The sequence below is a fragment of the Kogia breviceps genome, chromosome 4 (genome assembly GCF_026419965.1).
Source record: "Kogia breviceps isolate mKogBre1 chromosome 4, mKogBre1 haplotype 1, whole genome shotgun sequence".
Classification (NCBI taxonomy): domain Eukaryota; kingdom Metazoa; phylum Chordata; class Mammalia; order Artiodactyla; family Physeteridae; genus Kogia; species Kogia breviceps.
This window is the reverse complement of record NC_081313.1, coordinates 51,467,482-51,494,015: the sequence shown is the minus strand read 5'-3', so window position 1 is coordinate 51,494,015 and position 26,534 is coordinate 51,467,482. Positions and strand designations below refer to the sequence as shown.

Genomic DNA, 26,534 nt, shown 5'->3' with positions numbered 1-26,534 from the left:
TCTCATTTTTCCCTAAAATTGCTCATATAAAGTTTTTGCCTCCAACATTGTACTGAAAATGTTCCTGTCAAGTCAAAGATGTCTTCCATGTTGCTAAACCCAATAATCAGTTCTGAGTGTTTATTTTACTTGATCTTTACCAGGCTTCCATGACACTATAGCTTTTTGGCTGTCCTTCTATATTGCTACTTACTCTTTCTCATTCTCCTTTACTGGTTCCTATTCTTTTCTCTGACTTCTTAATGTTAGAGTACCCAGGACTTAGCCCCTTGGTCTTTTTCTCTGCCATACCAATACTCATTTCTTTGGTGATCTCATCCAGCTTCATTGCTTATGATACCATTCATATGTTATTTGACCCCAAATTTATATTTTCATCCCAGACTTCTTCCATGGATTTCAGACTCATATCTTACCATTTATTAGACTTTTAATAGACATGTACTATTTAACATGTCCAAATGCTGTCTCCAAAACATTTCCACAAACATGTTCTTCCAGCAGTTTTTCCCATCTCAGATGTCAGCTTCATCTGGCTCAAGCCAAAAACCCTTGAGTCATTCTTGATTCCTTTCTCTGTCTCATAGACTATATCCAATCCCTCAGAAAATCCCATTGGCTTTGCCTTCAAAATATATCACAGATCTGACTTCTTCTCACTGCCTCTACTGCTACCTACACTGTTTCACTGGATTACTCTAAGTGGCTTTATTCAGTGGATTTCCAGATACTACTCTTGCTCCCTACAGTCCTCAGTATAAGAGGCAGAGTGATTCAGTTTCAGTATATCCTTTACCCAAGACCTTTCGATGGCTCCCTGTTTTACTTAAATCCAAAGTTCTTACAAAGGCCTGCAAGGCCTTCACAATCTGACCTTCTATTACTTCTCTGAACTCATCTTTTATTATTTTCCTCCTTATTCACTCTGCTCCAGCCACACGGGCCTCCCTCCTTGTACGTGCCAGGTGTGCTCCCACCTTAGGGCTTTTGCATTGGCTGTTCCCCTTGCCTTGTATACTCTTCCAACACACATATCTACATCGCTAACTCCCTTACCTCACCTTTACTCAGCTGTCATCTTCTCAATGAGGCCTGGATTGAATACTGTATTTAAAGTTGCAACCCTCCCTACTCCCTACAACCCTGGGATTCCTAATCTTCCTTACCCTGCTCTATTTACCCTCATACTACCTCTAACACACTCTATAGCTTATTTATCGTATTTAATTTTATTACATTTACATCTTGAATTCATTACATGTAGCTTCAATTACAATGATTATATTGTTTCCAGCATTATTTATTCATTCACTCAACAAATAATTAAGTGCTTACTCTTTATCAGACTGTGATAGAGTGAGAGAGGCTCTGCCCTCAAGGATTTTATAATTTCTTGGGAAGTCGCAGAAAATCACAATGCAGGCCGATATGATATGATATGATATGATATGATATGATATGATAGAATAAGTATGGAATGCTATAAAAGCATGTGGAATTGTCATATAGCCTAATTAGGGATTTAAGGATTTCTTCCCATGGGAAGCTAAAGATCTGAAAGGGCAAATTGTAGCTGACCAGAAAAGAAGGAAGTGACAATGACAGCATTCTAGGCACAAAGAAAATAAAGTGCCAGGTGGGTAGGTTAAAAGATTTAGCCTCAGATTTATGCTTTAGATAAAAATAGGTTAGGGAAAGGTGAGATTACAACAGAACAGTAAACAAATCAAGAATTTAAGGATACTGGTGAGAATAACTTGCTGAGCCATGCACTCTATACTAGGGAATGACAGTGAAGTCTAAAGAAGACTAGCTGGGAGAAAATTAAGGATGTCACTTTGAAAAATCCATAAAAATTAAAGAACCAGTGTTGTAGGAAACACAGGGTGAGAGAGGTAGCAGGTGAGGGGATCAGAGAGTGGAATGTATTTGAATTTAAGATATGAGAAGTGAGACTGTTCTCAGTGAGAACAAATCTGGAGTGTGGCCATGGGAGTGCATGCCTAACCTTGATTGGAGGTGAAGGAGTTCTAGGAATGTTAAGGCTAGGGAGTTTGGGGAGTCTTCTGTGTGGATGTTGGATTCACTCAGGATGTTATTAGGACTTGGAGTGTATAGTGAGACTGTGAAGCGGGTATCAAGCTCTTTAACAAATGAGGGGAAATGACCATCATAAGGTTAGGAGAAAGCAGTGATGAAACCAAATAGTGTTTTGGATGAATAACATGAATCTCGGAAAATAGAGGTTTTATGCAAGGGAAGAAGAATGGAGTACCTACAGCATATTAGACTGTGTTAGGTTGGAGTGAGAAAGGCAAACCCACCTCTCAATTCCCATCTATTTCTGTTATGTAGTTGTAGGGGTGGGCACACATTTTGGGTCCAATAACACAGGTGCTATACAATATGCATAATGTATGATAGGTAACAGAAAAAGGAAAAAAAATGCCAGACACACATGCCAGGCTTGTTGCATTTTACCCATGAACTATGTTTTAGATGCTCAGATTGTGGAGTTTGTTATTGGTAGGTTGACATTTCTATTACTATCTTTGTCTTCTGTTTCAGCTTTTTGCAAATGTTAAGGAGACATGTTTAACATATATGTATCATGAATATACAATTACGTTTTCTTCATTAATCTTGTCTCTACTAGTTCAGAGTTTGAGACAATTCAGTTACCACACCAAAATTTATTTTCACGCTATCCAAGTTAATAAAGCTGTCTGAACATAAGTTGTGTAAACTGGAGCCTTTTAAAATGTAATCTAATACATGAAAATTTAAACTTTCAAAACACATAATCTAGCCCAGCACTGTCCAAGAGAACGTTCCTCAATGATGGAAATATTCTATCTGTGCACTGTCCAGCCTGGTAGCCAGTAGTCAAATTAGCTTTTGAGTATTTGAAATGCATCTAGTGCAACAGAAGAACCGAATTTTTAAGTTTAACTAATTTAAACTTGAATAGCCACATGCGGCTAGTGACAACTGTATTGGGCAGCACAAAGCTAGTCTAGCTATGCAGTAGAAAAATAACTGTTATGAAGAAGATTGTATCTGTTAATCCCAAATCCCTAATTTATCCCTCCCCCTTCCCCTTTTGCTAACCATAAGTTTGTTTTCTGTGTCTTTGGGTCTGTTTCTGTTTTGAAACACAGGGGACTATATTCAATATCTTGTAATAACCAATAGTGAAAAAGAATCTGAAAAAGAATATATAATATATATATATAACTGAATCACTTTGCTGTACACCTGAAACATTGTAAATCACCTATACTTCAATTTTAAAAAATTTAACAGTATAAAAAGAAGACTGTAAATATTATGTATAAAATTCTCAAAACAAGTCAAATCAATCTTAGCTCATTTTAGAAACAAACGTGAAATTTCTATTTTTGGTAATGACAGATTATTCTGACAGAAAAATTTTCTAGGTTGCTGAATAAGATTTTTTTTTTTAACATTTTAAAATCAGCAAAGAGCTGACCAGATAGTAAGGGAAATGCCGTAAGGTCATATTTTTTGAAGACGAACTCAAAAGCATCAAAAAGGAAATATCAGAGCAACTAAGGTACTCTTACCCTAACAATATTCAGAGAGGAGATTAAGTGTTCCAGTGTGTCTTTCTTAAGTATATGAAAAGTTTTTTCCGAAGCTTCTCCCCTGCTACCTCAGGAGACTTCCTTCATGTTTTATTGGCCAGCAGGCCAAATGCCCACCCTTAACCCAGTCATGGGCAAAAGGAATGGTATTACCATCATTGGTTTTGACTAATCCAGATATGCCCCTAAAATGGGGTTAGAGTCATTTTCTCTGAGAGGTAGATTCCTGAGCAAAAATCAGAATTCTGTGAGCAAGAAAGTAGGGAGTGATAGATATTGAGTATGCCACAGATGTCTGCATCAGAGCTCTTTTAGTTTCCATCTTTATGAGTAGAAGTAGCAGCAACAAAAGTAGTAATGGTAGTAGTAGGACTAGTACTAGTAGTAGTACCAGTAGTAGTAGTAGTGATGGCAGTAGCTGCTGCTAACATTTATTGAGCATTTACTACATACCAGACCTATTATTTTAACCATATTTTCTTTCCACACTGAGAGTTCTCCTCAGTGGTGAGTTCCTTGGTAAGATATTTTAAATTTCTATTTGTTCAGTATAAATCTAGAAAAACTATGCTATAAAGTTGTGTTATAATCTGTTCTGTTACAGCCTTGTTTCTGCAACACAAATTAGCTCATAAGTGACTGAGTTATTTTGTGCCGCTAAGAAATATAGCAGCTGAAGTCAAACTATGTTTTGCCTTTATACAGCTGAACAGCTGATGAAAATTGTGCTGTACATGATGACCATTCACCTCACACTCTTCTTTTTGGCCACATGCTCTGTCATTTCTGTGTGTGTTATTGTGTGTTTCTGCCTGCTCTTTGTACATTGGCCTCGTGTCTCTAAGATGTATGTTTTGAATGTTCTTTTTTTTTTTTTTCTATAATGCCTGGGTGTCTGTGTGAACTACCCTAATTTAAGGGACTCAAGAGAGTATACTTGTCTTTTATCAGATCAGCCTCCTGCCTTAGTGCATGTTTTATTTAATTTAATACTTTACACATCATATTGAGTGACCCTGTAAATAAGATGTGAGAGAAAACTTTCCCATTAGTTAGAATCAGTTTGACAGTCAAGACCTAGAAAACAATTCATAGGCATTGTTGCTTTGTCATTTGTGATCCAAGAGCTTTTCTGGAGACTTAAATAGGGATAAAACAAGGGATAAATTCAAATGATCCTGGAAGAATTTTCAAATCAGTGTCCAGAATGAGATTATGTTAGGTAATCAAACAGAAAGAGCACCAGGGTTCCTTATCTAATGGCATGAATCTTTGAGGCTTTGCTCTCTACTTTCTCACTTAAGCATGTTATAATAGAAAATAGGAAATCTAGGAGATATAAGCCTGATTAACATATATTTGATACATCCTACTTGCATTTCTTTTAAGATCTTGCGACCAATTCCAAACAGCCTATCAGTTTGCCATATAGTATAGCAGTTTTGACCTTATCTTTTCTGTGATTGACCAGCTGGTACTATAGATTACAGCTTAGTTCTTAACGTTTTTACATATAATAATTATTATAATTATTATTTATAACTCTCTTATTAGAATTGAATTAGCTTCATTAAAATCACAACAGAAGAATAGAATAAATTAGAAAATCAGAAGAAAAGGAAAAATAATATAAGGTTGGGATCAGTCCCTTAAATATGTACCACAAGGTCCTTTCACTCACTAAAAGTGGGCCATAGATTTTACTCTGGGTTTCCTAGTAACCTGAGTAAAGAAGCAAACACTACCAGTTCTAAGATTCATAATGTCTGATAGCTATGACCAAAGGAGATATATCCACAAAGGAACACTTCATTATTTTGAAGCTTTGATACTTCTCCTATGTGGATCCCTACACTAGTGAATCAGATTGAAACATACAAGGCTGACAGTATTCTCTTTGCTTAGGTTTGAGGAGAAATTGGACCTAGAACCAATGCAGGCGAGTCTTAAAAAGTGGCAAGCACAAAAACAAGATAGCCACACTCTCTCCCTAATGCCAGTGTAATTCCTACCACAGACATTTGAAGGGTACAGGAATGGTAAGAAGAGAAGAGCTCTCTCTCCAGTGGAAAGACAACAGTGTCCCCGTTAAGTCCTGTCCTACTTACCCCAGTTTCAAAGAAAGTGATCCACAGACATAGAAGAGGCAACTTACAAAGAGAGAATCTTTAATATTTTAAAATAAAACAAAAAAGGATAGCCAGCTGTAAAATTGGCCTGACCACTCTCAACAGCAACATAACCAGCCTAGAGGCCAAAGGTATTCACACAATAGACTCTGAGGCTGGTTATCTGCATCAGAATGTACTGGATGTGCAGCTTGTTCCCTACATCACCATTGGTCACCCTCAGGAGCCTTCAAAAGCATCTAGAAAAAGATTCATTCTTTGACATTCACATCATGGTCTCTAGGACAGAATACCAGGTAAAGACAATAGCTGTGGCAGGAACAAGTGAATATACTTCTTGCCTTGAAGCTACTGAGAAACCAGGAGCATCTACCAAAGACATAGGATATTTGGATGAAGTTTGCTCTCACCATTAAACCAGGAACTTCAATAGAATATTTGGGATCATAAACTAATCTAATAGATATGGTCTTAGGGAACTTGGGTTTGGAGAGCAGAGATTTATGGAAGTCATGATGCTGAGGATTCATTGTTTGAGGACACAGTTCCCCTCTTTGGACTTAAAGATAAATGATTGTTAAGGTCCTGACAGTTCTTATAAATGAACAAATGTAGGAACTAGCATGATTATCAGGTAGTCCATTATGAGAAATCAAGGCCCCAGATCTGTGCTCAATCTTCTAAAAAGTGTTTGTTTGCTCAAGAGCTGCTAAAAAAATACTTTATTATGTATATGGAATCTCCTTTTTATTGACACAAAAGAATATTGACTATTAAGCAGGCATTTCTGCTTTCCTGAGCAATTTTTCACTGCAGTGACTGAAACTATCATGCAAAATGGTCTCAGAGGGTAAAAGTTGGTGTACATAATATAAGTATTGTAAGTAGCAGAATTTATAGGTCAGTGTTATAAATACTTGAAAACTTGATATTTGTCAAGAGTAAAAATATTGCTATATTGAGGTTATAAACCAAATTTTATATCAAAGCCTAAAGAAGAAATATTGGCTACTGTGCAAAGGACTCTTCTACATTTCTAAAAAGAACGTCCTGGTGTTGCTTAGCTATTTTCCAGAAAATCCTTGTGTTTCTCCTATTCCATTTTATTTGTGATTTGCATGTCTGCTTGATAATGTGACTAGGATAGAACTTCTGGTGAAAAGCCTAAGGTCCACCTTGGCTGGGGTGAAGTCATATTATTCTTGCATCTTAAACATCTCATTTCCTCCTTTATTTTATACATCAAAACTATAAAAAATTATGGAGACAAAGGATTTTCCAGGTCATCTGCGGTCTGTTCTAAAATTTAAGCATAGGTTATGTAGTACAGGGACATTTTTTCAGTCAGCTTTGCTAGAGGCTCATGCTGTTCTGCAGTTTTTTTCTTCTTCATTGCGTAAGGTCATTAAATGGTGTCATTGCCTTGGTTGTGGTACACAGGAAAAGTATAGCCTATATTCGGAAGTAGTACTGTAGTGAAAAAAGTATGGACTTTGGATTCAAACTGACTTAAATTTAATCCTGACTATAACAGGATTGTTTCTATTTTACCTTGACAAGATAACCTAGCTTCACTAAACATCAGAGAACTCCTATATAAAGAGTATAATTATATCAAACTTGCAGGGTTGTTTGAGAATTAAAAGAAATAACACTTTAAAACATCTAGTGCTATTCCTGGTACTTAATCTGTATTTACTACAGTGTAGCTATTACCGTATACATTTATGTTATATAGATTACAAAGTACTTTTTATATAACCTCATCAAATCTTCAAATCACTTTTTCACCTTTTTTTTGTGTGTGTGTGGTACACGGGCCTCTCACTGTTGTGGTCTCTCCCGTTGCGGAGCACAGGCTCCAGACGCACAGGCTCAGTGGCCGTGGCTCATGGGCCCAGCCGCTCCGCGGCATGTGGGATCTTCCCGGACCGGGGCACGAACCCGTGTCCCCTGCATCGGCAGGTGGACTCTCAACCACTGCACCACCAGAGAAGCCCTCAAATCACTTTTATAAAGGGAAGGACAGGGTTTTGTTTTGTTTCGTTTTTTAATATTTTAAAATGAGGAACTAAAGCTCATAGTGTCTTGGAAGGGATTCAGTAAGGCATAGAATTTCTGAGTGCTGCTCTAGCACTCTTATAACAGATGGAGCCTTTGAGAGGTGGGTGTGGCAAAGTAAGCTCTGAAAGAGTTTGGTCACCTTTGACATTATCTTACTTCCAGTCTAACCTTACCCTGCAGCAGAACCAGATAGCTGAGGACATTATGAAACTACAGACTTTGCCCCCAGGGAAAGGTGTGGGGTAAGTGACGCCAAGGTACAGAGTTGATCCATTAACTAACAGTGTTATAACTGTGTCCCAAGTTATAATTAGAAAACATATATGTATCAACCACATTATTCTCATATACTTCAATATACTTATAAAAGTATACTTTCATATATATGTATATATATGTGTATGTATATATGTATATATACATATATATAAAATGGCAAAAAATAGCAGGAGCAGTGTCATTAATCTTTAGGTTAGTATGAATTTTATAGAGTGCATCTTGTTGTGAGAAATAAAGATTAGCTTTTAAGTACAGAATAGAGCTTTCTTATTTATTTTGTTCTTTAAAGCGACATTTTAAAAATCACAAAGTAAAAGTTTGTTTCTTAACATTTTTACAGGCTTAGGGGAAAGGGTCATGCTATGGATAGATGACATTTAAATTAAATTTAGGCCATACAAGGTATATAGAAGTAGTTTTAATTTTGAAAACTTGCATACAAGATTATGGTATCAAACGTGACAGCTAGATTTAAGTTTGTCTAGACAATGTACGTTTATCAGGCTTTTGTTTTCTTTTTCTTCAAAAGTAAAGGTACAGTGAAATTACTCCCCCGAAAGCAGAAACTATTTGGGGGAGAAAATATGAGAAGTTTGCCTCAAAACTGGGGATGAAACGATTCACTACATGCATTGAACACTAAATTTAACCTTGGAAATGCCCTTGTGAATTACTTTAATGAGCTAATTAGACAGTACCTGATAATTAGGAAATCAGGAGTTTTGTTTGCAACTTGTAAAAGAGGGTGTAGAAGCAAGGCTTTTGTTAGCCCATGTGGCAGCTTTATGTATATCACTCCTGTCTGGGTGAACAAGCAGAAATATGTCCCTTCTTCACAGTCTCATGTCAAGTGCATGACTTGCTAAGCAAAGCAGAGATTGAAATCCAGCCTCCACTTATGCTCCTTCAACTAACAGGGTATAATTGACTAAGAGTGTGTTGCTATCCTGAAGAAAAAGAACATTAAATTTGGGGAGTGTAGAAGTTTGGTCTAGTGTAATAGTGAAGAAGCACAAGTGCATCTGGCATGAAAGTAAGAAAGAAAGAAGAAGCAGAAGGTGGGAAAGAGAGAGAAAGGGAGTAAAACAACAAAATGCCAGTTTTGCTCATTTTGCTGTGTTCCCTGAGGCTGTAGGAATCCTGGCATCTTCCCAGCCTGTAGGAATGCTTGTATCTTCCCAGCCTACGCATCTTTTTTTAGGAAGAAAAGAGGAAAGGGAAAGGGGGAAAGAGTTTCATTCTCAGCTTGCTTCTCACTCTTTATTATCCATAAGACATAATACAGTATTTGCAGAATTTTCCTCATTTGGAAAACATTTTGGGATGTATTGCTCTTGAAGGTAAGGGTATTTGGGGTGTATTTTGCAAATGAAAAAAAGAAGGCACAAAGAGATTCCGGGAAATGCCCCTAGACAGTTGGTCAGCAGAAGCTGAGATTTCTTTCTGCAGCAACTTTTATGCCCTAAGGAATTTTTTTTTTTTTAGATTTATCTCCCAATAAAAAGCACAGTCAAAGGAGATTCTTTTAATCTATCAGTATAACTGGAAGCAAAAGATAGTCTATAGAATGTGCTAACATACATATTTCTCTAAAAAAAAAAAGTAGTGAAAAAGATACTAATATTAGCTTTTTGTATCTTTGAAAATACTCAGATCAAAAGATACTGAGACCTGCAGTGTTGCTTTCTGGATTTATATGGGGCCCTGCTGGTTACTTTTTAGAAGAGGATGCTTGATAAGTGTTAACACTAGGAGGCTGAAAACCTGTCAGGCTTCACTTAAAAAATTTGTTGCTTGTGCCTACCGTTTTCTGTTGCGGTTTCTGCATAGTGTCAACATTTATTATACTTAAGTAACTTAAAAAGCGTTACTCCCTAAACTCTCCACTATTCTTAAACAAAACAAAAATATATTTTATGTAATTTTTCCTTAAGAAATTACTCTTTTCTTTGATCTCTCTCATTCTTTGCAGCTGGAATACACAGCTCCTACTGAGCTTATTTCTGATCAACACAGATTCAGAGCATTCACTGAAGGAAACATTTAAATCAAGAGAACAGAACACTAGCTGATATATGCTAGAAACAGAAAGGCATGGGATCAAGTCCCCAAGTCTACTACAGTTTCCAATTTACAGCACCTTCCATCTTCCATGTTTTTCTGTGAACATCCTAAACATTCCTGCCTCAGGGCTTTTGCATTTAATGTTTCCTGGAACACTGTTTTCACAGGTTTATACGTAAGTCACTTCCTCAGTTTCTTTTAACTCTCTGCTCAAGTGCCACCTTATCAGAGAGAATTTCTCTTGCTCTACCATTTAAAACAACTCCCTCACCCGTGCCCAGCCCACCCCGCCACCTTAGTACCCTGCTTTACTTTTCTTCTTTCTCATCTCCAACTACAGTGGGCTCCAGGAAAGCAGGGACCTAATCTGATTGGTTTATTCTCCAGAACCTAGATCATATGTTATATATAAAAGCTTTTTATATATATTTGCTGAATATAAATAGACACTTAAGGCCAGTTCTTGGTGCCTGGTTTTAAGAGTATTAATGACAAGTTATTATGTCCCCATAGGAAAGCCATCAAGGTCTAGATACCTTTCAATAAGGGATTAGATTTGTTCAGTGTGGGTTATGGGAAGGAAGACAGATTTTGGCTGAAAGAAAGAACCAGATGATAATTGCAGCTGTCTGAAAAGTATTTGATCTATCTTTCTGTACATTATACAGATTGTATAACCACTTTGGGAGTAACTGTACAGAAAGTTTAAGAGTTTTGTGCAAATTATATTATTTTCTGACATCAGTTCTTAAAAGTGTATGATTCTGTATTGACTCAAAAATTAATAATTGAGCTTGGTTCTTCTGCAAAATGCTACCAGACAGATGTATCTATAGGTTAACACTCGAAATCAGGGGTTGGCAAATTTCACCTTCTGGGTCAAATTTGGCCCATTGCCTCTTTTTGTAAGTAAGATTTTAGTGGAACACAGCCCTGACTGTCATTTACATAATGTTTATGGCTTCTTTCACACTATGATATCGCAGTTGAGTAGTTGTAACAGAGGTTATATGGCCCACAAAATCTAACATATTTACTGCGTAGCCCTTGACAGAAAAAGTTTGCCAACCTCTGCCCTTAACCAATAAATTGCAAAATATAACACAAGGAAACATATTTCTATTCAGTCTCCCGAGTACCACTACCACTACTACCATTTCCTCCTCCTTCTCCTCCTTCTTTTCTCCTTCTTCTTCTCCGTCTTCATCATCAACTTTGTGTGTGTGTGTGTGGTATGCGGGCCTCTCACTGCTGTGGCCTCTCCCGTTGCGGAGCACAGACTCCAGACACACAGGATCAGTGGCCATGGCTCACGGGCCCAGCCGCTCCGCGGTATGTGGGATCTTCCCGGACCGGGACACGAACCCGTGTCCCCTGCATCGGCAGGCGGACTCTCAACCACTGTGCCACCAGGGAAGCCCAAATAAATGTATTTGTTTATTTATTTATTTATTTTTGGCTGCCTTGGGTCTTCGTTGCTGCGTGCGGGCTTTCTCTAGTTGTGGCGAGCGGGGGCTACTCTGTTGCGGTGCACAGGCTTCTCATTGTCGTGGCTTCTCTTGTTAGGGCATCAACTATTTCATCTGTAAAGATCCAACCATAATAATATAAACCACTCTAAATATTTAAACAGAGGGAATCTAATGCAAAGAATTGGTTACGTGGATAATGGAAGAGGCTCACAAGCCCATAGATCAGCATCAGCAGAAAGATACCACCACTTCTACCAGAAAAACATAGGAAGGAGGTAGTTTTATTAAAGCCTAGAGGCTGAAATCACACAGCAGAATCTGGAACCATACAGTTGGGGTTGGGGGTGACTGTTGTCTGATATTGGAGCCACAAAAATATTCTGCTTCTGCCTAAGATACTGCTTGAGGTAGAGAGGAGATGAGAGAAATACCCTTGCTTCTCCCACTAGTGCCTTCCATTGCCTGAACTCAACCAGAAGTCAGCTGACACAGAGGCCTAGGAAATGGAGCCTGCAGATTTGTTCCCCCAAAATAAAGAGCAAAGCAAGAGAATGGTGAGGAATGAGTCTAAGGATGCCTAGACCAAAGACCACACAACTGCTAATGGTTATTGAGTGCTACCAGTACCAGGTACAGAGCTAAACAGTTTACATGAATCCTCACCTACTGAGTAAATACTAGTATTATCTCCAGTTTATAGATGAGGCTTGGAAAATTAAGTACATTGCTGAGGGCTATGAATTAAATACATGTTAGAATTGAATCCAGGTCTGTCTTACTCCAAAATTCTTACTTTCAGCCCTCTCATTTTGTAAATAAGAAAAAAGTAGTTTGGAGCAGATAAACTTATAGCTGGTAAAGACAAGGCTAGGTCTAGAACCCAAGTTACTCCTATTAGGTTTTCGTACATCTTAAGAACTTAAAAACCTATTGTAGCATTTAGAGAGTCCAGAGGAGGCCCCCACTCAGATGCAGAAAGTGTCTTTGCACCTTGAAACTATTACTAAGCAGCCTTCCTGGACACAATTTACTCAGTTATAAAATGGGATTATTAATTATAACTACCTTATGAGAATGTTGAGAGAGCTTAAATAGATACAGATCTAGAGACCTCTGAACAGTATGCTATGAGATAGGTACTTACTAAATGCTTAGAAAAAGATAAGTAGGTGTTTTTATTGTTAGTATTTTTATTATGCTGAACCTGGGAGTGGTTATCACAGGAAAAGAATAAATCAGAAATCTTATGAAATGTTATCCAAGTTTGTCATTAAACAGTAATATCCTCCTTTTGGACCTTTTACTTCTCTTCTATCTAGGATAATAATTACAAGATAGTCAAGAATAGGATTTTTGTTCATTTTTGTTTTTTTTGAAGAGAGACTTTTTATTTTTATTTATTTATTTATTATTTTTTTATGGCTGCGTCGGGTCTTAGTTGTGGCACATAGGATCTTTCATTGCAGCAGGTGGGCTGTTCGTTGCAGCGCGCAGGGCTTCTCTCTAGTTGTGGCACTCGGTCTCAGTAGTTGCAGTGCACAGGCTTAGTTACCCTGCAGAATGTGGGATCTTGGTTCCCTGACCAGGGATTGAACCTGCATCCCCTGCATTGGAAGGTGGATTCTTAACCACTGGAGCACCAGGGAAGTCCCTGTTTGGTTTTGTTTTAAGTGAGTGGCCCTCGAGATGCCTTAGTTTATTAATTCAGGGCTTTTTTTTTTTAAACCGGTTCTTATCTATGAAATGTTATCTCTTATGCTTCTATACAGTTCCTTTCTTTCATCCAGGATAGCTGTTGTCCAGCTATTCCCAAAATATGACCTTTTCTTTCCTGTCCCCATGGCTTTACTTGGCTTCATTTTTTAAAAAAAAAAATTTATTTATTTATGGCTGTGTTGGGTCTTCGTTTCTGTGCGAGGGCTTTCTATAGTTGTGGCAAGAGGGGGCCACTCTTCATCGCTTTGCGCGGGCTTCTCACTATCGCAGCCTCTCTTTGTTGCGGAGCACAGGCTCCAGATGCGCAGGCTCAGTAGTTGGGGCTCACGGGCCTAGTTGCTCCGCGGCATGTGGGATCTTCCCAGACCAGGGCTCGAACCCGTGTCCCCTGCATTGGCAGGCAGATTCTCAACCACTGTGCCACCAGGGAAGCCCTACTTGGCTTCATTTTTAATAGAAGTCCTTTTTCTTTCTTAACCAGCTCAATTCCTATAATACTTTGTAATATTATAAAGAATAAGTATGTATGATACTTTATTATAATTCTTAAAATATACTCAAGATTTTCCTCCTGAACAAATATTTCCCTAATTACATGACGCATTGATCTTTCACCTATATACAGCACCTGTAGACAATCTATAATGTGCTGTCATATAGTTATTGCCTGAAATAGGGCTGTAGCTTTTCCATTTTTATCTTGTTACTCCAAATAGATTGAAAATCATGCTTGGGTGCTTTACAAATACTTAAGTATTGTGTGAAAACTTGTGGCTAGATTTCAAATTACCTGTGTTTTATTAAATTGATGATATTTTCTTTAAAACTAGTCTTGTGGGCTTCCCTGGTGGCGCAGTGGTTGGGGGTCCGCCTGCCGATGCGGGGGACACGGGTTCGTGCCCCGGTCCGGGAGGATCCCACATGCTGCGGAGCGGCTGGGCCCGTGAGTCATGGCCGCTGGGCCTGCGCGTCCGGAGCCTGTGCTCCGTAGCAGGAGAGGCCACGGCAGTGAGAAGCCCTCCTACCACACACACACACACAAAAAAAAACAAAACAAAAAGAACTAGTCTTGCTACATGGCAAAACCACTGACAACCTTGGTCGTTTTCTGGGATTCCCTGAAAATGGCTTGTAAAGGGAAGCATTTCTTTATTCCAAAGATTAGCACACCATGAAACAAAAAACCCTGGAAGCATATCCTTCCAGCGTCATGCACTATGTAACCTCTGGTAAACAGTTATTTTTCATTTTTTTAAAAGGCAAATAAGAAGGATAATTCGACAGGCAGAACCATTAGGTTTAGCATTGCGGTCTCATATTTTAATGTGCAGAAAATATTTTAAAATGCAAGGCTCAGAACAGAATGTAGACATGCTGTCACTATTTTCAGAATATGAGGCTTTGGACTTGATATGGTAGAAATTTTAACCACAGTATATAGGAAGTAATGATGACCATGCACATATTTGCACCTTGTAGTCTATTAGTTTTGCACATGCTTCAAGGGACCATTTGCAATGTATTGATCTCAGGAAACTATATAAAGTAAATGTGGGGATCTAAGGGAGGGTAGTATAATGTCCTCAGAATGATCTCTGAGAATGTAACATACTTGCCATTTATTCACAATTGAGACTTTTATCTAATGACTTATTTTGTTCTGTCATATTTAAGGGAAATGTTTTCCCCACCCATGTTTCAAAAGCAGCCTTTTGCTTTTTAAGTGCTATTGCTCCAGAACTCTAAAAGATAAGTCAAATTAGGTCATATTTCCTCAAACACTATGAGAAGTTATACTTTTAATTCTTTGTGAACTTTAAGATTAAATTTAGGATGGCCCTGTGGTATTTGGAACCTAACTAGATTGGCAAGATTTTCTTCTCTAAAAAACTTAGGTAGAAGAAGCATTCCAAACTTTTAAAAGCAAATAATCCTCTCTTCACCCTCTCAACATCCTTCTCTCCTCCACCACCCAACACATGTACATGTTTTGAAAATTTAGTATTTTATTTTCTGTGATGTTAATAGGTTAAATGTAAATCTTAATAAGTCTGAATTCCTTGAATTTAAAGGTGTTTAGACTTGAGGCCTAGCATTTTGCCCAGTTCATTCCACATCTTAAAATATGGTTTTTGTCAGGTCTAGACAGTAAACAGCTATAGTAGTTGGGATCCAAACCACAATTAATAGTGCTGAATGTCATGTTACAAACCTGCCTCTTGATTTCTTAAAATAAAGAGCTAGGAGTAGCTGTGGCAACTGGACCTCAAATAATGTTACCGAAAAGGATTTTGTGTTTTAGTTTCTTCATCTAGTTTTTATGTCTGTTTATAAGGAGATACCTGATGGATTGATTGCAAAGTGGACTATGAGATACATCTGAGTGTAAAGTTATATGGAAACTGTCTAACACTTAACTTTGTTTAAGTTACTTCAGTTATTTCTTCTGTGGCTAAGATTACAATTCAGACACTTCAGTCATAATACTGGTTGTAAAACAGTAAAGCAAATGCCAGAATTATAGCCAGAGAATAAGGGAGTGAGTTAATGTGATGGAGTTCAGGCACTTTTAATTTTAGGGACATTGTCCCTTGGTTTTGGTATTTTTCAGCAATCATACTATTTATGATTTTATTTTATTTTAGCCATGTCCTTTGGGGGCCCGAGATTTTCGAGAGAAACAGTGTGCAGACTTTGACAATATGCCTTTCCGTGGAAAGTATTATAACTGGAAACCCTATACTGGAGGTAATGTATAACCTGGCAGAGTTTTCATCATGCTTGAGAGCTTTGCAAGTATAAAGGAATATATAAATACATACAAACATGCCTGTATATTCATATACATACTAGTCAAAATTAGTGTTTGCAAATCACAGGAAAGTGCTTCTAGTACTATAAAGGTCTCGTGTTTTAGTTTCCCTGTAATGAAGTTAATATGTTAGTACAGATGATCAGAAATCAACTTTTAAAACCCAATTCTATTTAACAAGGTACAAAGTTCCTAGAAATGATGTAAATCCAAATAATATTTCTGAGTTCTTGAGACTTCCTTGGGGTGTATAGACATTATATTATAATAATTTACAATTATTGAATATGTGGAATTATCACCCTAAAAACAAATTATAATGATATAAATCAACTCAAAAGAGGCCAGGAAAATCTGTGTCTTTCTTGGTCACAGACAAAGGATCTTTCCATAGATTATTATTGTTCTTTTTCAGGGAAACATTTTTTGCTCTTTATTTTAGGCAAGTATCAGACGCTAATTGCTCTATAAGCACAAGAAGTTTTCTTACGCTTCCAAAATACAAACTAAATTTTGTTAAAATTTTCTCTTAGAAAAATAGAATGTACTCTTAAAAAAACTTTTATTTATAGTTTTTCCAATATCTTAGTTAGTTTTTTGGTTTTTTTCTTGGCCATGCCACACGGCTCTCGGGATCTTAGTTCCTCAACCAGGGATTGAACCCAGGCTCCAGCAGCGGAAGCACCAAGTCCTAACCACTAGAGCGCCAGGGAATTCCCCCAACATCTTACTTTGAAAACTTCCCAACATAGAGCAATATTAAAACAATTTTGCAGTGACAACTATATGCCCACCACCAAGATTCTATCATTAATATTTTAAATATACTGTCTTTATTACATGTCTAGTCATCTCTCTATCCATTCATTAATTTATTCTATTTTTCAGGTGCATTTCAAAGTAAACTGTAGTCATCAGTATACTTTCCTCTAGATGCTTCAACTTGTATAAGTTTAACCGCAGTTCAATATTTATTTTCTTTTTTCTTTTCAGGGAAGATTATGTACAATGAAATGTACAAAGCTTAACTGTACATTCCCTGAGTTTTAACAAATGCATATACCTGTAAAACCTTACTGAGTTATACAACATTACCATTACCTCCAAAATTCTCATAGTCCTCATACTTCTTCCCATCTAGTAGCTGCCTCTACCTATTTCCAAGAGGCAACCAGTTCTGATTTTTTTTCCTTACCATCGATTAGTTTTTTCTGTTACAGAACTTCATGTAAAGGGAATCATGGCATATTTACTCTTTTATGCAAGGCTTTTATAAGCCTAATTTTTTTGTGTTTGTTTGTTTGTTTGTTTTTGCGGTATGCGGGCCTCTCACTGTTGTGGCCTCTCCAGTTGCGGAGCACAGGCTCCGGACGTGGACGCGCAGGCTCAGCGGCCATGGCTCACGGACCTAGCCGCTCCGCAGCATGTGGGATCTTCCTGGTCCGGGGCACAAACCTGTGTCCCCTGCAAAGGCAGGCGGACTCTCAACCACTGCACCACCAGGGAAGCCCTCTAAGCCTAATGTTTTTGAGATCCATCCATGTCCTTGCAAATGTAATTAGTTCATTCTTTTTTATTGCTGAGCAGTATTCCATTGTACTAACCAGTTTGTTTATCCATTCTGCTATTGATGAAAACCTGGATTGTTTCTAGTTTTCAGCTGTTATAAATAAGCGGCTATGAACATTTGTGTATGTCTTTTTGTGGGCATATGTTTTCATTTCTCTTGGGTAAATATTTAGGGGTTGAATTGCCGGGCAATAGGGTAGCTGTGAGTTTAGTTTTAAAAGAAACTGCCAGATGTTTTTCCAAAGTGATTGTACCAGTCACACTCCCATCAATAGTGTATAAAAGTTCTGTTTGCTCCCCATCCTTGCCAACATTTGGTGTTTTCAGTCTTCTTCTGGCGGGTGTATAATGTTGTCTCAATGAGGTTTTAATTTGCATTTTCTGATTATTGAATATGTTGAGAACGTTTTCATGTGCTTATTGAGCATTTATATATCTTCTTTTATAAAATGTTTGTTCAAATCTTTTACCTGTTTTTTTTGAATTTTATTTATTTATTTTTTATACAGCAGGTTCTTATTAGTCATCAATTTTATACACATCAGTGTATACATGTCAATCCCAATCGCCCAATTCATCACACCAACACCAACACCACCCCGCCATTTCCCCACCTTGGTGTCCATACTTTTGTTCTCTACATTTGTGTCTCTATTTCTGCCCTGCAAACCGGTTCATCTGTACCATTTTTCTAGATTCCACATATATGCATTAATATCTGATATTTGTTTTTCTCTTTCTGACTTACTTCATTCTGTATGACAGTCTCTGGGTCCACCCACATCTCTACAAATGACCCAATTTTGTTCCTTTTTATGGCTGAGTAATATTCCACTGTATATATGTACCACATCTTCTTTATCCATTCATCTGTTGATGAGCATTTTGGTTGCTTCCATCACTATTGGAATAGTGCTGGCTATTGTAAATAGTGCTGCAATGAACATTGGGGTGCATGTGTCTTTTTGAATTATGGTTTTCTCAGGGTATATGCCCAGTAGTGGGATTGCTGGGTCATATGGTAGTTCTATTTTTAGTTTTTTGAGGAAGCTCCATACTGTTCTCCATAGTGGCTGTATCAATTTACATTCCCACCAACAGTGCAAGAGCCCTTTTCTCCACACCCTCTCCAGCATTTATCATTTGTGGTTTTTGTGATGATGCCCATTCTAACTGGTGTGAGGTGATACCTCAATGTAGTTTTGATTTTCATTTTTCTAATAATTTATGATGTTGAGCAGCTTTTCATGTGCCTCTTGCCTTTGCCTATTTTTAAATTGGTTATTTATCTTTTTATTCTCAAGCGGTTCATTTATCAGATAGGTTTTACAAGTATTTTCTCACAGCCTATGGCTTTCTTTACTTTCTTTGCCTTCTTTATGTTTTAAATGGTGTTTTGGATGAGTATAAGATTTTAATTTTGATGAATTCTAATTTTTCAGTTTTTTACAATTTTATGGTCATTGTGTTCTATGTCCTGTCTTAGAAGTCTTTGCCTACCTTAACTCAGGAAGATATTTTCTTCTAAAAGCCTATGGTTTTGATCTTTATATTTAGATCTACAGTCTAAAAATAATTTGGGGGGTATGGTATGTATTTATAGTGTATTTATAGACTCTATTTTGTTTCATTGATCTATTTGTCAACACTATGCTGGTACCACACTGACTTGATTACTTTAACTGTAGAGACTTGGACATGGGTAGTGTAAGCTCCTCCTACTTTGATCTTTTTTTAAAGAGTCCTTTGTATATTCTAAGTGCTTTGCATTTCCACATAAATTTTAGAATCAGTTATCAATGGTTACAGAAGAACATGTTGGGCTTATGATTGTTGTCATGTTGAATCTTTATATCAATTGAGGAAAAACTGATATACTAACAACATTGAATTTTCCAATTTATGAACATGTTATATCTCTCCATGTTTTCCTTAATTTCTCTCAGCTATGCTTTATAGTTTTAGGTGTAAGGTCATACACATCTTCTGTTAAATGTATTCCTGAGTAATTTATGGTTTTGACACTATTGTAAATAAGAGTTTAGAATTTTTTATTTTCAATTGTTTCAATTGACTTTTATATATTAACTTTGTATTCTGTGACCCTTCTAAATTCCCTTACTAGTTCTAATAGTTGTTTTGTAGATTGTTTAGAACTTTCTTGGTAAATAGTCATGTTATCTGGAAATAGAGATTATTTTTTTCAATCTTTGTACCTTTTTATTTTATTTTCTTGCCTTAATTCACTGACTTGGCCCTTCAGTACAATTTGTGCATGTATTAATTATATGTGTTTTTCTTCTTTATTCTGTTAACATAGTGACTTAGTTGATAGATTTTATAATGCCAAACTGACATTTTACTCCCAGGATAAACCCCATGTGATAATGATTTATTATCTTTTTATTTATTATCTTGTTATTGGGCTTAATTGCTAATATTTGATTAAGGATGTTTACATCTATCTTCATAAGGAATGTTGATTTGTAAATTTTTTTCTTGTCATGTTTTTGGTAAGTTTTGGTATCAGAGTTACTCTGGCTTCCAGAAGTAGAGTCCTTATTTATCTTGAAGGAGTTTGTAGGGTTGATAATATATCTTCCTTAGAATAAATTTTACTAATAAAACCATCTAGGCTTGGTATTTTCTTGTGAAAAGAATTTTTTTATTACAAACTCAACTCTGTAATAGACAAAGAGCTATTCAGATTTTTTATTCTTATGTCAGTTTTTGAATTTGTGTCTTCAAGAAATTTATGTTACTTACATGTTGTCCAATTTATTTGCAGATAATTGATCATAACATTCTCTTATTATCCTGTTTAGTATCTATAGGATCTGTAGTGATATACACTCTTCCATTTCTGCTATTGATAATAAGTATCTTCTTTCTTTTTGTTGATCATTCTTTCTTAAAGTTTATCAACTTTATTACTCTTTTCAAAGAATCAACTTTTGGCTTTAGTACTTTTTTTCTAATTAATTTTTTGCTCTTATTCTTATTTGGGGGGAGGGGGTAATTTTGCTGTTCTGCATTCCTAACATTTGATGTATTTTTATTTCCTTCAGTTCAAAATATTTTCTTATTTACATTGTGATTTTTTCTTTGACCCATGGGTTATTTAGAACTGCATTATTTTTATTTCTAAATAGTTGATTTTTTTCTAGATTTTTTGTTATTGACTTATCATTTAATTACATTATGATCAGAGAATACTCTGTATGATTTAAATTTTTAAAATAGTTGAAATTTGTTTTATGATACAGCTTATTTTCCAGGTTGATGAATGTTCTATGTATACTTGAAAAGGATGTGTTTTCTCCAGTTGTTGGATATAGTGTTCTATATGATAATAAGGTCAAGCTGGGTGATAGTATTGTTCAGATGTTTTATATTCTTTCTGATTTTTTTCTGCTCTGGTTTTTTAATCAGTTCCTGAGAGAATTGTGTTAAAATCTTCAGCTGTTTTATGGCTTTGCTTTTTGTGTGTGGGTGTAGGTTTTTGCTTCATGTATTTTGAATTGCTTTTATTAGGTGCATATACATTGGGGATTGTTTTGTCTTACTGTACAAGTAAGTCTCTGAAATAATTCACAGATTTAATAATTAGCATCTAGATAATTGTGTGCTTTGTAAATTAACCCTAAATTCATAATAAGCTTTAACTGAAGGTAATTGGTAATGTGACTTTCCATTCAGAGAATCATCTTAAATCCCTTCTTGAAATAATAACATTACCTGTTTTGAAAACTTATTGTATCAGAGAAGCTGAACACATCTTCAGCAATAAAGGAAGAATAAATATATTTGTATTATTGTCACACAGTGTAGTGGGCTAAGGAATACAACCAGAGCATTTATGTGTTCTGCCTATCAAATACTACCTTACATAATTAATACTAAAATTGTGTAAATAAAAGACTCATGTTCTCTTTTTATAGTCTGATGCATAAAAAGCTGCATTAAATTCCAAAGCATTACAATAAAAATTGGAAAAAGAACTACACTGGGTAGTAATGAAAAAAAAGTCCCAGTTAGATCTGGAAATTTAGAGCAATTTTATTTATGAGAATCTTATAAAAATATATATAATACCTTGATTATCAGTTCAGGAAGAAATTTTTTTTTTTTTTTTTTTTTTTTTTTTTTTTTTTTTTTTTGTGGTATGCGGGCCTCTCACTGTTGTGGCCTCTCCCGTTGCGGAGCACAGGCTCCGGACGCGCAGGCTCAGCGGCCATGGCTCACGGGCTTAGTTGCTCCGCGGCATGTGGGATCTTCCCGGACCGGGACACGAACCCGTGTCTCCTGCATCGGCAGGCGGACTCTCAACCACTGCGCCACCAGGGAAGCCCCGAAATTATTTTATTTATTACTTGTTATTTCTGTGCTCAGTACAGCAAAATGTATCATTAACCTAAGCCTAATAATAACATTATGTTATATAGAAGTTCTATAGCCTGTAGACATTGAAAATGGAAGAAAACACGGACTTCAGCCAAAGGTTGTAAACTGGCAGTTCAGGAACCGTTTTTACTTATATACATGTTTTAGCTTCCACAGTATTTTGGAAAACTTTATATGAGTTGCCAAGAAGAGTTTATATTTTTAAAGTCTAGGTTTCCATCTCCTCTTGAAAAAACAATGTCTGACAATATTGGGCCATCTTCTTACATGACAAAAGTCATGTAACTGTAATAATAACTGTAACAGTGAAATACTTTAATCGGTTGTTCTCTCTATAATTTATCATTGTCTGCATCACTCAGTTGGCTTCTCTTTTACTTCACCCCGTAGAAACCTGGTTTCTACCTTCACTAAGACCTAGGCATGTCATTTCATCTTTCTGTCTAATTTTCTTTTTTAGAGGTAGTCTTTTTTATTTCAAAGAAATTTTATCAGATCATTATAATAAGGCCAAAATGTTTTAAACATCATGAAACAAAGGTTCAACAGAAAGTATTTTTAAGTCCTAATTTTAATCAATAATTACATTTTTATAAATAGCTTTTTTATGTTCAGTTTTGAATAAAATAAATCCATATTTATTGCTACTTTCCCAATATACTGAGAAATTATGATATGTACTCTGCTTGTTTTTTTTTAAATTGCTACTATTTATACCTATTTTTCACGTCAACCTTGAAATACACACACAGCTATTGAAATACAAATTTCAAGTTACAAAATGAAAATTCTCAAGTTACTATATGCATTTATTCACAATATAAAATTAAATTTTTAAAAAATTATTCAAGTTTATTTCTTTAAGTTTTTATTCAATTTATTTAAACTAAAAAAAGTTTGATGCTATGTAATATTGGGTTGGCCATCTTACAGAAAAACTCAAACGAACTTTTTGGCCAACCCAATATTTATCTTTGATTTATTAATCTCATCAGAATTTTTCAAATGTAATGCTATAATTAATTTTATCTTTGACTTGCTAATCTCATAAGAATTTATCTCCATGCTAGAGCCACTTTCATTGAATATGATATGTTTAAAGCAGGTCTAAGTTTACTTTTATTTTATAATTACCATATCTCTGCTTGAAGTAGCAGTTTTTGTATCCTATTCAGTAACAAGTGATATAATTTGCATAAATTCTTATTTGTCATACAAGGTCATTCTCAAGGCCTTCCTAAATTTTATTTTTTTAGTTTTTATTGCTTTTATTTCATCCATTTTTTTCAACATTCAGTTACCTCCACAGTGATCCCTTTTGACCTAAAATATATTGAAAATATATATGGGAAATACCTGAAATTTTTAAACCTTAAGATTACTCAGCAGGTCCTCCTTCAAGTTGCACAAGCAGTGAAAGTAAACATGAAATTTTAGCAAATAAGAAAAGAAACCTACACATCTAGATATATAGTCAGAGAGTGATGGTCTGTTATCAACTGTAAATATGCTGTGGATGATACTGAATCACTGTTCCTTAGGAGAACCACTCCATTTATTTCTCTTCTACTATATTTGTCCAGGTGGGGTAAAACCTTGTGCGTTAAACTGCTTGGCTGAAGGTTACAATTTCTACACTGAACGTGCCCCTGCGGTGATTGATGGGACTCAGTGCAATGCAGATTCGCTGGATATCTGTATCAATGGAGAATGCAAGGTTGCTCAGATTATGAATTTCATTGCTTTTTGTTGCCGTTTTTGAGACTTTTGTCTTTTTTTACTCAGATAGTAGCTCCTAATTAATACTATGCTAATTTTTAATAAAGAAGGCTGCATTTTAATTTAATTTTCAGTAAGGAAATATACATAGTTAAAGGTAGAATTATCCATTCACCTTCAAGCACCATGCAAGTGTGATTTATTCTGGTGCTCTAGTTATGTTTATAGGTATTGCTAGAGCTATGAAGATATTTTGGAATTTAATTTCCATTATTCTTCTTTTCTGTTTACAAACAAGATGATAGCAAAGAGGGGGAATGAGGATTCAGCTCATTCATATGTCTACCGTGTGTTCTCAATGAAAGATTATTTGATATATTTCATAGCAAAATATTTCCTCAAAGTGTAAAACAGCTATGCTCTTCCCAGTTTGTCTTCTTTTGAAGCATTTATAATGGTTTTCGCTATAGAATTACTCTTACCTTATTAATGCATTTACTTAAGAGAATTAACCAAACCAGTTGGGAATTGCAGGAGCAAATCCATGGTATTTTCCTAGATCTGTGTATGAATCTTATCATAAGAAATTAGCCACAAAAACCACTGTTTTCTTAACTTTTTTCCTTGTCTGCTTTTGTTTGACCTTAAAGAGAAGCATAAAACTAAATGCCAGAAACTGAGAAAGATGAGATAAAAAAACACTGTCTATTTTAATTAGTCTCATAATTTCTTGCAAGTTTCTGTCCTTCTGGTTAACTTGTCTCCAAATGTATCTGATGTTGCATTGTGTGTGTGTGTGTGTGTATGTGTGTGTGTGTGTATTTACTTGAACAAAAAGTTATTTCTGGGACGGTATAAAAATGTTTTTCAGATAACCAAGACCCAGGCACAGGTTATATTCAGACATTGCATGCCTGGTATCAATGGCTAAAAGTCAAATTACAAATTTAAGTGCCAAAATATGCTAAAAATATATGAAGGCCACATTTCTATGATTAAATACAAAATTGAAAGGTAGAATTTCAGCTTCTACAATAAAATTTCATGTTTATATCTCCTTTTTCTTTATGGTAATTTTATTCGGCTAATGGAAACAGGTATTCATTTTTAGAGATTTCCTCAGGCATGAATTCCACAACTAATCCTTGACACTAACACTAACAATTGGATATCCAAAAGAGCCAGTGGTTTAGAAAGGGCAAACCATAATGCTTAGTCAAGACTCTTGTTGTTATAACCCTTGTCGTGTAGGACCATATGCCATTTTTTTGTAGTTCTTGCATTTCTTAATTGAGGGTATAAGTAAGAGCCCATTGCCACCAAATTACAATATTTTAAGAACTGGAGCCTGGTATTTATAAATGAAGAAGAAGTCTAAGCTAGAAATACAGGTATACATTCCTGGGGAATCAGAATTTTTTTCTTTAAACTTATGTGTTGAGAAGTATTAGCTAGAATTACTTAGGGAATGAAGGTAAAAGTGGAAAGAGGAAAGTATTTCCTGTTTAGATTTCCTGTACTGGAAAAACACGTAAATAAATAAGTTATATTCATTTGGTTAGTGGGTCCAAGAGTTCCTCCTCTTTTTGACACACTGAATATTCTTCTCTGTTTTCAGCATGTAGGTTGTGATAATATTTTGGGATCCGATGCTAGGGAAGATAGATGTCGAGTCTGTGGAGGGGATGGAAGCACATGTGATGCCATTGAAGGGTTCTTCAATGATTCGTTGCCCAGAGGAGGTGAGTGTGTAGAAAGAACTCTTCCTCACACCTCTGGTGTACTTGGAATAGCCAAAATATTTGATTTCCCCCCTTATTTTAAAAATTTCTTTATTCAGGCAGACAATGGTTTTTCCCCAAATTGCTTTCAGTCCTTTAAATATTAAATGTGGCTTCAGGTTAGATATTTTAAGGACATATTATTCCATTTCTACTTGACTTCATTTAGCCACGTTTCTTTAAGATGGGAATTCCTGCAGAGCCTTGAAGTGGGGGCCATGTGTTGAGGGGAAAAAAAAAAGAACCAATATTATATATCTTGAGACTTTAAAGATATCTTGAGATAATTTTAGAGGAAAAGAAAAATACTCTTAGATGTATTCATGAACCGAAAGGGGAATTTGCTCATTATTCACAATTTATAAAGTGCAAAAGAAAGCATGGAAAAATAAGGAAACTGTTATTACTGAATGCTTACTAAACACTCATTTTCTGACGAAAGCTCCAGATGCTGCTTATTACTGGCTGTCTTCTGTGTTCCAGGCTACATGGAAGTAGTGCAGATACCAAGAGGCTCTGTTCACATTGAAGTCAGAGAAGTTGCCATGTCAAAGAACTATATTGGTAAGTAGCATATGTTGTTAGATTTTAAAAATTAATGAGGAAAAGCACTGCAGTATCATGAAGGAAAAGACATACTGCTTTGAGGTGGAACACTTTCATGTTAAAAAGAAGTTCCACATGAAAGAACTAAACAAAAAAATTAGTAGTTTATAGCTTACCCTTCACTGGGTTAGTTGATTTTTTTTTAATTTTTGGCTGTGTTGGGCCTTCATTGCTGTGCACAGGCTTACTCTAGTTGCAGTGAGCGGGGGTTATTCTTCGCTGTGGTGCACGGGCTTCTCATTGAGGTGGCTTCTCATTGCGGAGCACGGGCTCTAGGCGCATGGGCTTCAGTAGTTGCGGCACGCAGGCCA

The 26,534-nt window shown here is 36.1% G+C and overlaps 1 protein-coding gene across 3 annotated transcripts in view; it reads left to right on the top strand.

Moving 5' to 3' along the window:
* ADAMTS6 (ADAM metallopeptidase with thrombospondin type 1 motif 6) overlaps nucleotides 1-26,534 on the top strand; it is a 301,915-nt gene that overhangs the window by 207,292 nt on the left and 68,089 nt on the right. For all 3 annotated transcript variants that reach the window (XM_067031055.1, XM_059062283.2, XM_067031054.1), the window contains 4 exons: nucleotides 15,978-16,080; nucleotides 23,701-23,834; nucleotides 25,455-25,578; nucleotides 26,101-26,181. In XM_067031055.1, coding sequence (XP_066887156.1) covers nucleotides 15,978-16,080; nucleotides 23,701-23,834; nucleotides 25,455-25,578; nucleotides 26,101-26,181 — 442 coding nt within the window. The remainder of the gene's footprint in view (nucleotides 1-15,977; nucleotides 16,081-23,700; nucleotides 23,835-25,454; nucleotides 25,579-26,100; nucleotides 26,182-26,534) is intronic.